The sequence below is a fragment of the Danio aesculapii genome, chromosome 22, assembly GCF_903798145.1.
Source record: "Danio aesculapii chromosome 22, fDanAes4.1, whole genome shotgun sequence".
Lineage (NCBI taxonomy): Eukaryota > Metazoa > Chordata > Actinopteri > Cypriniformes > Danionidae > Danio > Danio aesculapii.
The window spans coordinates 17980200-17996842 of record NC_079456.1 but is presented as its reverse complement, the minus strand read 5'-3'; the positions used below and the strand labels follow the sequence as shown (position 1 = coordinate 17996842).

The 16643-nt window shown below is 33.2% G+C and overlaps 1 protein-coding gene across 2 annotated transcripts in view; it reads right to left on the bottom strand.

Annotated features, from left to right (window-relative positions):
• Positions 1–132: 132 nt before the first annotated feature.
• rabgap1l (RAB GTPase activating protein 1-like) overlaps positions 133–16643 on the bottom strand; it is a 160883-nt gene continuing 144372 nt past the window's right edge. For both annotated transcript variants that reach the window (XM_056448360.1, XM_056448361.1), the window contains 7 exons: positions 13391–13483; positions 8809–8919; positions 8382–8486; positions 5977–6060; positions 4458–4529; positions 4179–4376; positions 133–2044 (listed from right to left, as the gene is read on the bottom strand). In XM_056448360.1, coding sequence (XP_056304335.1) covers positions 1910–2044; positions 4179–4376; positions 4458–4529; positions 5977–6060; positions 8382–8486; positions 8809–8919; positions 13391–13483 — 798 coding nt within the window. In that variant the 3' untranslated portion in view covers positions 133–1909. The remainder of the gene's footprint in view (positions 2045–4178; positions 4377–4457; positions 4530–5976; positions 6061–8381; positions 8487–8808; positions 8920–13390; positions 13484–16643) is intronic.

Genomic DNA, 16643 nt, shown 5'->3' with positions numbered 1-16643 from the left:
TATAATAAAGCTAATAATAACATGTATAATAACAATACAAATAGTACATTAATTTAAACAAAGTAAATTTGGCCTGTAAAAATGGAATAATGATCAGCAAAGGATAAATAAATACACAAGCAGACTGACAGCAGAATTTCCGTTACTGTTTATTGAAACAACGAAAGGCGTAAATTAAATAAAGCAGACTTGTTGTCAAACATGAGACCAAGAAGCAGATATTTACTGTCAGATAGTTACTAGACAGACGACATCAGTAGGCTGAAACTGGGGAAATGACGTATGAATGAACATTAAACCACACGCACAGAAGCAATGACTCCTGTCCTGTAGCCTGTGATATACACTGTGATATATAAAAACCTGTAACCATCAGTAGAAACCCACAGGACAGCACTATTAGCTAATAATAATCTGACATCTCTTTCTTAATTTGTGTATTCAGTTTGGCATCTTTAAATCACAGTTTAAACAAAATAAAAATACAAAATAGGCGACAATAATTATTATCTTTTAGTAAATGAAGCTTGTTTACAATATGGCAACTTGTTAGTGTGACTAAGAGACATGCAGATTATTTCGCTCTGCTTAGTGAAAATACACACCGACAGATAAATAGTTTTAATGGACAGTTCACCCGAAAAGACAAAAAGAAAACGCTGTTTTGTTTATTTCCTCACCCTCAGGCCATCTAATAAATATATTTATTTATTTATTCAGGAAAACATTATTGTAGAGTTTAAGCTGAAACTGTGGTCCTTGGTGATCCATAAAATATATATAGAGTCAAAAAAGCAACATACACAAGCAAAAAAAATGAACAAAAATGGCTCCTGAAGATTAAATGAAGTGAAACAATTGTATCTGTGCAGGAAACGGAACATATTTACAACACTATTACCGTTAATCCACCGCCTCAGCAAGCAAGACTTTCGCCTGTATGTGATTTTTGACTCTAAAAATGTCAGTAGTCGATAACTTTATGAATCACCAAAAAAAAAAGATTAATAAACCTCTTAAATGCTCTATTGAAAACAGAAAAAAGTCAGCCACATCAATGATGGCTTAAAGGCAGGTGCATTAACAGAAAGCATTCACTTTTGGGTGAACTATCCCTTTAATAAGGACATCCTTACAAAAAGATAGAAATAAAATGTACTTCCTGACTCCGTATGGCTTTTGACTTCATCTGGAGAACCGGTTTGAATTACTCCTGAAAAAAAGATTGTGATTTCTACCACCTGTCACCTGTTTCACAACATAAAACGGGCACTATAAGCGATTGGCAGGTCAATATTGTGTGGCCACAACGTTTGCTGATCACCACAACAATGGAAAACGGACGGATAGGGAATGCCTGGCTTCTTTAACGCATGGTTCATTTGCTCCTGTGCTTTTTCAGTACTCGACATTTATAAAGAGGACATTCGTATTCCAAAAATCGTAAAAAATAACACGCGACGCTTCTCTTTCGGAACTGTACAAGATTAAAATAAAAAAAATCGACATTTAGTTATACACATTTATATGACAAACCGCTTACATTTATTGTTTCTAAATAGAAAAACGAAACGATTTGTGTTAGCAGAATGCAGTATTCCCTCCAAAAACAAACAAAAAATAAAAACGTAGACCCTTTGTGATGTAATGCTTGCATGCTAGAGTGTTTACAAACAAAGTACAAACAATTGCAACGTGATCATTTTCATCATAGTACTGCTACTATCCACTAGGTGGCGTCGCAAGCTCAGGAAATAATAACAGACTATTAAGTGCATGTGGATGACAGGTTGGTTCATTAGTCCATATGAGGGAATACTGCACTGCTGTTGTTGTGTTTTTATAGTAGTGTTCGTTAGCGCTCTGAAAGTCACGCTCCTCCACCCTTTGGTTGAGCCCTTGGAGAGTCCTACGGGCCCTCTTTGGGTGAGGATGGTGACTGGTTACTAGCTGAGTTCTTGAGGGAGCCCAGTGTTTTACTGAACCATGAGTTTTTGGCAGCTTGGACCTCAGTCATCAATACGCCCCGCTGATGCTCCAGCTCCTGGTAGATTACAAGAGCAGATAGCATTAATGAAACTGGAAACTGGGAATGTACACAGTGTTTAGTACTTTAGGGGATATAAGGGAAAATGACTAATATAAATACTAAATTATGAGGTTAAAAAGAGTGCAGTATGAAAACAAATGTTTGAGATTTGTGTTACATCAAAATGAAAATTAAATAATGTTTTTACAATGTACTGATAATTTTCATGTTGTATCTTGTTATATTTTTGTTCATAAAAATGTTCAGGTTTTCTTTTAATCTCATAGTTTTCAGTCCGAATCTCGCAATTAGATCAACGTAGTTACCTATTTAGTGTTACACCATTAATTTTGATTGTATTTTTTAGAATACTGACAGAAATCTCCATGATTATCTCCATATTATCAAAATAATGTTGTAATCGTGAAAGATGCTTTTATTTTGATGTTACTTTTTCAATTCTTATTTAAATCTTGTAATCTTACAACCTTGTCTACACTTTTTTTGATGTCTTAGTTTTGATTCTGAATTTCGTAGTTTTCGCAAATTGGTTGACACACTTTTTCTTTAATCTGATAATTATGTCGTTACTTTGCTCTTAAATTCCATAATGTTACAACTTCATGCAAGTTCTCTTTAAAGTCCACATGAACCGGAAGCTGCGACTGTTATTTTTTATCATTGTGGCGTAGTTCCTAGAGACACAACAGTGGGCGTGGCTTGTTTTTCTACGGCAAGCTGAATGGATGTAGTAAAGTAGGCATTTTATTCAGAAAGATGGGGAAAATGGTTTTAGAAGAGATATTACAACGTTTGCTGTCAAAACTGATAGTTGGAGGGGCGTGCTTAAGTATGTTAGCCATGCCCAACTCCTAAGATATACGCCAATCTGACAAATTAACTGAAAAAAAAACAGGCGCATTTTCAGACTTCAATTAAAGATTAGAAGGGAAAACGACAGTATTATTTTTTATTAATGACATGCACAGATGAATTGTTCACACAAAACTGGCAATGTGAGCTAACGAAATCATATGCTTAGTTTTGATTTCTTGGGGATTTTAACCTTTTGATAGTGGTAGAGTATTAAAAAAGGCAAAGTTGTCACATTATGAGAAATTATTATTATTATTATAGAAGTTATGTTGAAGTTGAATCATCACATACTGTATCAGTTCAGGTAAATACACAAATTCATAACTTGACTAAAGTTGTAACATTGCGAGATTATTTTGAAAATAAAGTAAATTCTTGATTAAAGTTATAGAAATGAAATGTGGTATATTAAGTATTTTAAAAACAATGTCAAAGTGACTGGAATTATTAAATACTTATTAAAAGGTTACAAATGCTTCTATTCTTGTGCTCTGAACATAAGACAAGACGCTGCAAGTGAATTGTGTAAAAATATTAACTAATGGTTTAAACTATACTTCCCCTGTTGATCGATTACCTTAAAATTGCAAACATTATTTGTATTACAAGTATTTATAAATGCAAATAAGGGCCTCATTTGATTAAATATGTGCTGATTTGCATACAATTCTTGAGCAAAAATCTGAACATCGGATAAGGTTGATTCTTTTTTAGAGTCAAATGTTTTTACAGAGGAGGTTTTGAGTTTCTTTTTATCACTTCATAATTCTGAAAATACTGCAAACAGTCCAATAAGCAAAAAAATCAAATAAATAAAAATGTAACTACATAATAAAAATGGTTTGTAGAATAAAATGTCAATCAGTCTAATTATGTTTGAACAAATCCCTCAGTAAAACCCTTCAAAATACAGATATGAATAAAACTGTGTAGATTGCTGTATTCAAATCTGCGAAAGATTTAAAGTGAATATTTCTCACTCAAAAACGTATTTTCACAAATAACTCTTTAAAAGAAATCTTTAGATGTTTTACTTTCATTAGAAAGAAAAAAGAAGAAAAAAAAACGCTTTATAAAAAGCCCCAAATCTCAAAACTGACAGGGACTTGAAATAAATGTGTTTTTTCCTGCAGTGTCTTGACTTAAAATGTATTAATGCAAGCAGACAGTCAGAAAACTTGCTTAAAAGACCTAAAAATGATGCCTGAACGATTATATAAGCCTAAAACTCTGTCATGTGTAAGTGAATGCATGTGCGAGTGTGATGTCTGACCTGGATCTTGCACTTGGCCTCCACCAGCTGCAGTTTGGTTTGCGCCAGCTCCAGTTCCAGCTCTCTGAGTTGGGCTTTGAGCGAGTCTTTCTCCTCGTCCAGGTCTGTGTCCCGGTTGTCCTGACTGACCGGTGGGATCTGCAGTGGCCCATCTTTACTGAACACTTCCCTGCAGCGCTCACATGCCATCACTTTAGCCTGGAAGAAAAAAACACATGGCGGTGGTCACACAATAAGCAGATGTGTGTAAGATGACTCTAAGATCATTCATTTACTCGCCTTCACGATGTCCAGTTCCTCTTTTGTGGAGGCCTGCTGTTTCTCTAGCCGCGTGCTCAGCTGGGAACATATCTGAGGCAAACAGTTTGAGAGATTTATTTGCTGTCAAGCACAATACATACTCAGAGTTCAAATAATACAAATTTGACATTATCATTTATCATTTGACAATAAATATTCTAAAAAATATTACAATACACTAACAAAAGGCTCGGTTACACACAATCGATTTGTGTTGGGACAGCATGAATGAATTAAGCTAACTTAGTTTTTACAAATTTAAGCAAACTGAACATAAAACATTTGAGGTTGTCTCAACAAAAAAACCCCACTAGAATTGTGTTGTTTCAGCTCAATTTATACAGGTAGTTACAGACAGCAAACATATTTTTTGAGTTTACAGTATAATTATTAATGTTATCAATAATTGTAAGATCACACAATTTAAATTAAACCGGCATTACACCAAATTACAGTTTACAATACCCTAATAGGATTTTTTAAACAAATGTTAACAAATATAATATAATAAAAAATAAAATAATATAATATACAATAATATAATTTAAAACAATATAATATAAAATAATATAATATAATGTAATATAATATAATATAAAACAATATAATGTAATATAATGTAATGTAATGTAATATAATATAATATAATATAATATAAAACAATATAATGTAATATAATATAATATAATATAATATAAAACAATATAATGTAATATAATATAATATAATATAATATAATATAATATAATATAATATAATATAATATAATATAATATAATATAAAACAATATAATGTAATATAATATAATATAAAACAATATAATATAATATAATATAATATAATATAATATAATATAATATATAATATAATATAATATAATGTAATATAATATAAATCAATATAATGTAATATAATATAAAACAATATAATGTAATATAATATAATATAAAACAATATAATATAATATAATATAATATAATATAATATAATATAATATAATATAATATAATATAATATAATATAATATAATATAATATAATGTAATATAATATAATATAAAACAATATAATATAATATAATATAATATAATATAATATAATATAATATAATATAATATAATATAATATAATATAATATAATATAATATAATATAAAACAATATAATATAAAATAATATAATATAATATTGCTTAAATGTAGTAAAATAAAAAGTTGCAATATTATCGTACTAATATTTAGAAAATAAAATCTTGAGTATTTAAGATATTCAAAAATCCTTTTTTTTTATAAATCTATTGAAATACACACTGAAAACCATTTCCCCAATTTATTATTATTATTTTTTTACAGTCAAAAATGTACACATTGAATTAAACATGACATTATAAAGCAGAACAACACACAGCTGTAAAGATAACCTAGACTAGAGTAATAACCTTACACTAAATTGTGAGCAACATTGAATTCTTTTTGTTTTTTGTGAACACTCAAGCCTACCTGTTTATATTCAGCTATGATGGCCGTGGTCTTCTTAATCTCCTGCTCTGCTTTCTCCAGCTCTCTTCTGAACACTTCCTTCAACTGTAAAATCAAACCAACAAAACATTCAGGTTCAGTTAGGTTTAAAGTTTGTGTGAACCACAAGTTGCTGCAGCCTTTTATTCCAGTACGATGACGTATTTCAAACTGAAACGGAATATTGAATAGGGGCAGGGTTTTATTTTTAGGTGTCATATGTCACTCTCAGCAAACTAGTGGTTAGAGGGGTGTGGCTAAGTATATTTCACACAAGTCGCCAAACTGACATCATCAGAGAAGAACTGCCGTTCAAGAGCAGAAACAAGTTGTTACATTTGGACCAAAACAAAGAGCAGTGGATTTTCTTGAACAAATTAATTGTTCACCTTAACAATATCGATGTGTGCTAGCAAAATATACAGTGCAAATTTTCTTTTAATGTGAATTCTTGCACTTCAAAGGATCAGACATTTTGGCAGCATTTACACTAATGCGTTTTCATTTCAAAACAGCATTTCAGAGTGAAAATTCTCTTTGTCCAGACTGGTATTTTGACTGCATTTGAGAAAAACAATCTCTATTCACACTTATGGCCCATTTCCACTGTCAAAAGGTACCAAAAAGCGAACCGTTCCGTACCACTTTTTGGGTACCCTTTCCAAAGGGTACCTTGCATGACAAAAGGGTTTCAAAAGGCGGAGACAGGCGTTCAGTTGAACGCTATTGGTTTATAGAAAAATGTCATTAGTGCATACACAAGTGAGGAGAATAAAAACAAAGGAAGCGCCATGTTAAAAAAACACAGCCGAGACATTACACTGTAATAATATATACATATAACAACGAGTCATGGTCGACAAGAGCATTAACAAACCTTGTCGTTGTCTCAATGAACAGCCACAAAGCCAAGACGAACAAAATCTGACGTGCCCTGTTGTTGTTTTACGAGGCCGTTACGAGTGGATTCACTTTCTCCAGAGTTTGAGCGCTCGCCGCGCGTCTATATTTGAAATAACGAACTTCTTAATTTGATGATAATAACATGCACATGATTACTGAAGTACTTCTGACATCCAATCCCATCCAAAAACTGACAAACGCGAGAGTGAAGCACGAAAAAATATTATTCTGGAGCTTCTGCTTCTCATATGATATTTGAACGACCCGTACAGCTTTACTTTGACATTTCCTCGAGCGAGAATGACGTCAACTGAAACTTTCCATTGGTACCCTTTTTGGCAGTGGAAACGCAAGTCTGATAAAGGTGACCCATTCAGACCCGTACACATTGTTTTGGAACCTGTCGCGTTTACTCTGTTAGGTTAGTTCATTTGGGCATATGTGAAACGAGCAAACGCACTTGGATCCAATGAAACAACTCTAAAGCGGTTCGGTAGTTGTGAGAAAGCAATAGGATCCAACGAACGAACTAATCAGGCTATATCACAGTGCATTATGGTTATGTAATCGGCATATATATGGCTATAAGAAGAGAGAATGAGGAGTAGAGATATCCTTCCTACTGGTAAAAGTGCATTTTATGTGGAATCCAAAAGTAAAGGCATGCTGTCTAACTGAACTATTCAAAAAATATATAAAGTCATTAACTTTTTGGTTAACTTGACTTCTTGACAATTGAAATGAGCTATGTATGAGAAATTGTTACCTCTTATATTTATATTTGGTGATGACAACGTCTGTGGGCATCATCATTCAAAATTAAAGTGCACCTTTTCGCTTATGGCTCATTTCTCATCGTCATAAACTAAAATAACGATGTATGACAGCTGAGAGGAATACCAGAAAATAAACCAAACTCTGACCAATGTGAGGAGAGTGTACTCGCACATGACTCGTTTGAACTATTTTGGTTTGTTTAGAAACTTTATGTGTGAAAGCAAACCGCACCAAAGCAAACAAAAAGTAACATTGTAAACATTTTAATCTTTGTTTTGGAACAAATCAAATGATCTATAGGTGTGAAAGCATCCTTATACAGCCTGAACCATGATACGTGACCATTCACACTCACTGAGCATACACATATTTTGCCTCCATACAAATTTGATGTCTACCAGCTGTAGAATGGTCAAGTAAGAGGTGCTTCAAGAATCAGTGAATGATACATTATAGTGCAGAAGACCAATCAGAGTGTGACTGAAGATAGCCACGCCCCCATTTTCAGAAGTTTGAATGTTAGTCTATAAACATTGAAATGAAACATTAGCATTTCAATCTAAAACAGGGTCTTCAGCATTTTTTTAAAACACCACGGTTGCGTGTCGAAGATGTTGGAGTGGTGTGGAAACAAGGGTTAACCGTAACAAAAATTGTTTTTAAAATGAAAACACACTAATGTAAACATCACATTTGAGAACTCATACCTGTGCCGTCTCCTCTTCCTGTCTCCTCTTCTCCTCCTCAGTCTCCACCAGACGCTGTTTAGTGTTCAGCAGCTCTTTGTTTAACACATCAGCTTTATCCTCAGCCTGAATTCAACACAAGACTTGTTAAAGGGACAGTTCAACCAAAACTGAAAACTCTGTCATCATTTACTCATCCTTCTGAGTTTCTTTCTTTTGTTGAACACAACGGAAGATAGTTAGAATAATGTTGGAAACTAGTATCCATTGACTTCCATAGTATTTTTTTGCTACTATGGATTGTCAATATCTACAGGTTTCCAACATTCTTCTAAATATCTTCCTTTGTGTTCAACAAAAGAAAGAAAACTCAGAACAGGGTTGAGACCGCTTAGTAAATGTTAAGTAAATCAAGTACAGTGTTTGGATGAACTAGTTGTATAAATACCTGGTCGAGGTCATTTCTGAGTGCTATCTTGCTGGTCACCAGCTCATGGGCCAGATCATCGTTCTCCTGCTCCAGACGCATGCTGGCCTCCTGCAGACGCCGGTTTTCTCTCTATAAAGACACAGACGCAGCTCATTTATTACTTCATGATGATTTACAGACAGAGAAAACTGCAAAGCTAGCTGTGCATGAGCTACACACTCAGGTTTTCTAAAAGCTGAAGCGCAATAAGCAAGTACACGATTGTGTAAAGTGAACAGTTTTGCAATACATGAATGCAACATATTAAAGGAGTAAGATGCCACTCAATCTATAAATATATAGTGATGCTTAACAGAAGAAGGCCATTTTCAGTGTATTTCCTTTTATATATTCTTTCTTCTGGAGAAAGTCTTTTTTCTTTTACTTTGACTGGAATAAAAGCAGTATTAGGATTTTTTATATATTTCTTTAAGGTCATAATATAATATTAATTATATATCACAATATTATCAGCCTCTTAAGAAACTTAACTTGTACAATATTTTGTACTGTGATGATGATGATGGATTTTTTATTTAATGCCACGTAAGCAACCAAGGCTATTTTCATGACATTTCATTAATAAATATACATTTAAAAACAACAAACAAATGAAAACATAAACTAAATAAGATTTTTAGCATTAATACATGACAAAAATTCTAAAGAATTCTCCCGGTGACACTGCTAAAAATGTCCTTAAGAGAGTTAATTTTATAAAAAAGCCTTCTGCAATCATTAAAAGCAGTAGAATGTTTTTTACTGTAAGAGGAATTGTATATTTTGTACTGTGTAATTATGGCAAACACTAAATAAATTAGTTTTTACAACTAAAACTATTATTAAAAATATTATTATTATTATACTATTATTAAAAATCTATTTCACAGAAGGAATAATAATTCTTCCTTCATCTGTATATATGATGTTTCTAATATAAAAACAACAAAAAACCAAAAAGAACAAATAATACAGTACAAACATAAGGCATGACTAATTATACACTTAAAAGCAACAAGAAATAAGATAAATACAAAAAATCTGACAAATAAAGGCAAAAATCTATTATTATGTAACACCACATTGGCTGTTTAATAATTTTATTTTGTAATGTTTAATTATAAAACATTAAATGAAATGCCTAATAAATCAGCAAAAGAGTACACTTAAAAATATTTAGTTTTTGTTCAAAGTACTTATTTAAAATTCATGTTGACCCAACACAATTGATTGTGTGGAACTCATTTTTTACAGTGTACCTGTATATAATACTAGTATTACAATACAATACAATAGTATTTACATTGTATATAATAATACTATTAGTAATATAGTATTATTAGTATATAATAATACCAATACTATGAGTTCCACACAACACAATCAAATTGTGTTGGGACCACATGAAGGAATTAAGCTACTGTAACTTCTTAGTGTTTAATAATAGTAAAACATAATTTAGACGATCAGATAAACATTGACTACAAAGAAAAAAAACACCCTATAATTGTATGTAAAGCCACTTAGACAACACATTAATCCAGGCTCAGTTTTCACATCTAATGTTGAAAATGAACAGTAAGTATTCAATATACCTTCGCTGGCTATGTCATGACAAAAAAAGTTTACCACATTTTATAAATACCACTTTTCTGTAATTATAAAATATAATAACAATTAAAAGTCATCAGCAGCAATAAATAATACACAAGATAAAATACGTTAATAATAATAATAATAATAATATAAGGTAAAAATCATAAACAGTTTCAGGTTTTTAACCAAAATGAACATTTATATTTATATATATATGTATATATATGTATATACAATGTTATGATTGAAAACAATATCGTATGATTGTAAAAGGCTGTATTTCAATGCGTAAGAAAAAGGCAAAGAAAATTAGTAAAACGAGCACACTGTGACTCCTGATTAGAGATCTGGCCGTTGTCACAGGGAGTCTCCAAAACTGCCTCACATGACACACATTTCCTTATCAGGACGGGGGTAAAGCTGTCATATGACTTCCATTTACAAACACAGACACACACACACACACATATATATAACACTGGTTAGTTTGTGCACATGAGCCGATTAATTGGAATAGATCAGAGACAAACACAAATGCAGGCAGATGTTGTTAGTAGGCAATGAGCGCTGGTGGGCTGAAGGCTTACCTGACCCGCCGACCACCACAGAAAACACCCACACCCACCAGAACAACAGCACCAGTCCAGGCTCCGCCCCCCACCACAGCTCATTGGTTAAATGGGTGAGTGAGGGGGACTCTCATTGGTTAGATTGGGTGAGTGAGTGAGGGAGGGAGGGGAAATAGAGGGTAAACAGGAAGTGACCGCAAGGAAACCACCAAGTAATGGAGCTTCCTTTGAAAGTAGGTTTGGTTTTTTGAGATGGTTGTGAAAGTACACTTGAAGTACACAAGATGGAGAGATGTCGAAAGGTTGAAGAGTGATTAGGACAGAGCTTCTCAATTTTTCAAACCTCAAGGCTTGTCAATGTCAATAATAGTCTTGTTGTTCTGATCATGTCATTCAACTGTGTGTTTATAGCTTACAATACTTACATAACACACTTTTGAGTTTATTTACCATAATTCAGACTTCATTTCTAGCAATTTTGGCTTTATTTGTTGCAGTTCTGAGATTACACCCCATAATTTTACTATTCCTTGCAATCTATGACTTTATTTCTTGTTTATACCTCCCAATTCTGAGTTTATTTCTTGTAATTCTGTGTTTATACATCACTAACTATTACTTTCAATTTTGACTTCATACCTCTGAGTTTATTTCTTTCAACTCTGAGTTCATGACTCACAGTTGAGTATTTCTATCAATTCTGAGTTCATACCTGCCAATATTTACTTAGTTTCTTCCAATTCTAACTTTATACATCACAATTCAAAGATCATACCTGCCAATTTTGACTATCAATTCAGATTTTTTACGTCACAATTCGGAGTTCATACATGACAATTTTGACTATCAATTCTGACTTTTTACGTCACAACTCGGAGTTCATACATGCCAATTTTGACATTACTTCTATTAATTCTGACTTTTTACGTCACAATTCGGAGTTATACCTGCCAATTATGACTTTATTTCTATCAATTCTGACTTTTTACATCACAATTCGGAGTTCATACATGCCAATTTTGACTTAGTTTCTATAAATTCTGATTTTATACATAATTCTGAGTTCATACATTGCAATTCTGACTTTATTTCTTGCAATTCTGAATTGATACCCCACAAATTTGACTTAATCACAATTCTGAGTTTATTACTTGCAAACCTTTAAGGAAACGTCCTAATTGTGAGATATTAATTTGCAATTGCAAGAAGCAGCAAAAAAAAATTTAATTATTAGCTTAAACAACGAACAAGCTTTCACATACACTGTAAAACCCAACAGTCAACTTAATCAAATGAAATGAGTGTAGTTAACTCAAAATTTACTGAAAGTTAATTCTACTCATTTGAAAAGAGTTTTGAACTCAGTGTTGAAGGTAATGAGTTAATTAAATACCTCATTACTTCAACTTAAATGGAGCGAGTTTACAGTACTCATATAGATTAGTTTTTTTTAACTCAAATGTTTTGTAGCAATCGGTTTCCTCAAATGGTTTGAGTTGCCTTAACTTATTGGGTTTTACAGTACTCAGTTGGTTTGAGTTCTCTTCATTTATTGGGTTTTACTGTGCTTAAATTGCTTTGTTTACTCAAATGGATCACATTACTCATTAGGATTAGTTTTTGAACTTAAATGGTTTGTTGCAATCGGTTTCCTCAAATGGTTTGAGTTACCTTAAATGTTTGGGTTTACAGTGTACCAAAACTAGAAACATATATTATTAATTACAAAATGAAAGAGCCCTGTTTTTAGAACTTTGTGATCTTCTCCAGTCTAGTTTTTCCTCATATATCATGTAACATAACTGCAGTTCCCCAAAGAAGAAGAAAAAAGCAGCTAAAGAGATCATATTAGTTTATTTTAAATCACTTTAAGTCAGCTTGAGGTCCCTTGGAGTTTTTCTGAGACCCCCAGGTTGAGAACTCCTAGTTTATGATTAAACATTAGATTTTTTCATGCAAAGGATATAAACCTACATATTTGTATAGACTGTAATACATTCAATAAATTTGATCCATTTAAATAAAAAAAGACCTGATAATTACACAATTCAGTTAATGTAAACATAAGACTCCAATGTATTAAGAAAAATACTGTATATTTAATTTATGACAAAATGTATATATAAAAGGCACTTAAATAAAAAGTCACTGATCCACTTTATAAAAAACGCTCAAATACAAAAAATTGTCAAATACAAATAAATAAAACATTTTGGAACAAAAACAGCAGAGAAGAATGTCATCGCTTAAGAAAATGAAGCGCTTGGCTCTTTTTCTGAGAAAGTCTGTGGTTTCCAGAGCAGTGAGCTACAGAGTCCTGAATTGAGATGAAGATGATCGTAGGAGGTGAAGATGAAGACTGGAGGAGGTGAGGGTTAAATCAGGTTCCTGCTTACCTGATATCGGTCTATAGGATCTTCCTGCTGCAGCTGATTCTCTCTCAGAGACTGATACTCCTTCTCAAACTTCTTCAGCTTCTTTGTTGGCACCTACAAAAGACAAATGAGCTGAGATTAGTTAAGTAATCCGAAAAACTAACTAGTCACGTGACCTGGGTGTTTCGAATCACCTTAGTCACGTGACCTGGGTGTTTCGAATCACCTTAGTCAAGTTATCTGGGTGTTTCAAATCACCTTAGTCACATGACCTGGGTGTTTCGAATCACCTTAGTCACGTGACCTGGGTGTTTCGAATCACCTTAGTCACATGACCTGGGTGTTTCGAATCACCTTAGTCACGTGACCTGGGTGTTTCAGATCATGCTTCGGTGTAGTGCTTCGAAACACTTGCACTTCGGGATCTCAACAGTGTGTCGAAACATCACTTTCAAGTCAGCCATCCCTAACCAAAATTGAGGTCCCCACACTGAGTCGTCAGGAGCCCTCAGGAGTCTATGTGTATTCAGGTTTTAGTACCCAGCGAGGTATAAAAACAAGCAGATGCACACATGAAACACAAATGAAGTAACTATAATTTAATTGTAGTTTATATATACATTTTTATTGTTTCTTTTATTTATCTGTAAACTACTGATGACATTTCTTCTGAATTTAAAGTAAAAACGTCCTTAAGAGCATTTTGTTTCTTGCGTAAAACACTAAAGTGTCAAGCTCTAATGCCAAGATACTAAAAACATTGTGCAGCATTCTCATAACCATTCTCATATAAAATAATGCAGAACCTCATAAAGCTCTTCCTACAGTTCCTAAACTAAAACAAAAAAAGTTCAAACCAAAACCATCTCAGGAGCTTTTAAAAGCGGAGTGCTCTTTTTACGTTGCTATGGCAACACAGTCAGAGTTCGCATGGAGTCTCTGAGGGTGGCGCGCGCTCAGTGAAGTCAGTCCTTAGGGGATCTCCTTCTTCATCCGGGTTTACTCACTGCTTCACTGCAGGAGACTTTGTTTTATTACAGTCTACATTCAGCAGGACTGGGATCAGTTTTTCAAATTTGATCCTTCGTTTGAGTTTGAAGTTGCTCACATAAGATGCAGTGATGTTTACTGTGACCACAACAGTGTTTTGAAGCCAAACTAACAGTTGTTTGGGGTTTCCACATAAACATGCTTGTGAAAACCGTTACAGTTGAATGCCTGCATTTCAAGTCTCCCATGTTCTGTTCCCACTTCATTCAGGTCTTATAAACATAAAAGGAGCTTTCTTCTACCTTTATCTGTGACTGCACCAGTACTTCTGAACAGCAGCTCATTGTTGATCGTCAACCATACAGTGTGTTTGACCTCTGACCTCAGGATGCGGGTCAATGGAGCAAGAAACTGTTGAACTACTTGTTATCACCCAAGCCAAAACTGCACTCAAGGCTTCATGATGACAAAGCGAAAGCTTGCGCATGGGTAAGTGGATTACTTCTTCTAAGAGGTTAGAAAAAGCCACTTTTGCAGCACAAAGTATCTGTTGTGTTGTTTGGTGGAATGTGAACATGATACAAACTTTTCGGAACAGTGGACGAGAAGGAGAAGAAAACAACTGATTCATAATATCAGGACAGGAAATGGAGAGACAGGGAGACGGGGGAACAAAATTGCTAGGTGGTTGGTTGTTAAGTGGTTCTTTCAGGTTTCTAGAAATATGTATGTAAAACCCAACAGTCAACTTTATCAAATGAAATAAGTGTAGTTATCTCAAAATTGACTGAACGTTAATTCTACTCATTTGAAAAGAGCTTTGAACTCTGTGTTGAAGGTAATGAGTTACTTAAATACCTCATTACTACCCTGTACTAAAATGGCCGCTCTATTGACGCATTTCCTCCAATAAACAATAGTGTAGGCGACATTTAATGTAAATATCTATGGGTGCTCTGGGTCATTACTCAGGAGATCTGAGTTGTTTTAGAGTCATTTCTATAGGGTCAGTATTTCTGCTAGTCGCTGCTTCCCAATTCGCACACTATCAATCCTTAACAGTGTTTGAAAATAGAATTAGTTTGTCCCAAATCATAGTATGTTGAAATGAGTTACCTGGATGGACTACTATTTCCACTAGAAATTCAAAGTGCAGATCTATACATATTTTTACCGTACGTATTTTGATTGGCTAATATTGCCCACAATACATTGCATTTTCTAATACGTTCAGAACTACAAACACGAGTAAAAAGTGTTAAACTACAAGCATGGCAGATGCACGAGACAAACAGTTAAAGAGATGGTTCACCCAAAATTTTAATTCTGTCATTATTTACTCACCCTTTACTTGTTTTAAACATTTATGAGTTTCTTTCTTCTGTTGAACACAAAATATATTTTGAAGCATGATGAAAACCTGCAACTAAACAGTAAAAAAAAGTTGATTCAACTTAAAATGAAGGCAACAAACCTTAATTAAGGCAACAAACCTTCAGGGAATTTTTGACTTTACTCAACTTAAATCAAGTCAAATGCAGTAATCGGGTTGAAAGTTGAGTCAATTCAAAAATGTCTTGAAATTTGTTGCCTTAAAATTTTAAGTTGAGACAACTTTTTTTATTTATTTATTTTATTTTTTATTTTTTTTACAGTGTACTGACTTCCACAGTAGTTGCTACTATAAAAGTAAATGGTTACAAGTTTTCAGCTTTCTTTAAAATATCTTTTGTGTTTAACAGAAGGAAGAATCTCATAAATGTTTGAAACAACCATTGGTTTAAAGTAAGAAATTACAAATACTCAAACTACTGTAATTGAGTAGTTTTTCTCAGAAATTGTTAAGCAAGTTTTATAAATGTGTACGTTTACTTTACCTTGACTACATTTTTAGTGCTGTATCGGTACTTTTACTCCATTACTTCCACCTGCAGTCACTTCTTAATTTTTTCTTGTCTATGGGGGATTAGAAAAATCAGTCCTGCTTTTCCTGTCCAATCAAATCGCACATAGAAGGTAAATCGCATCATAATGAACTACCTCAAGACATGCAGCAAACTGTTTGAAAGCATTAAAAGATACTTTACACGCAATGACCAAGAGACTGTTTAGACTGAATGTCACTGATGAGATGATGACGCATGTTTACTGTATGATGACGGAAATAGCCTTAAACAATATTTAAATGCACCACAGAATGTTACGTTTACACACGCACTACTCTTGAGTACTTTTAAAAGGGCTACTTTTTTCTCATACTTTGAGTAATATTTACAAGAGATAC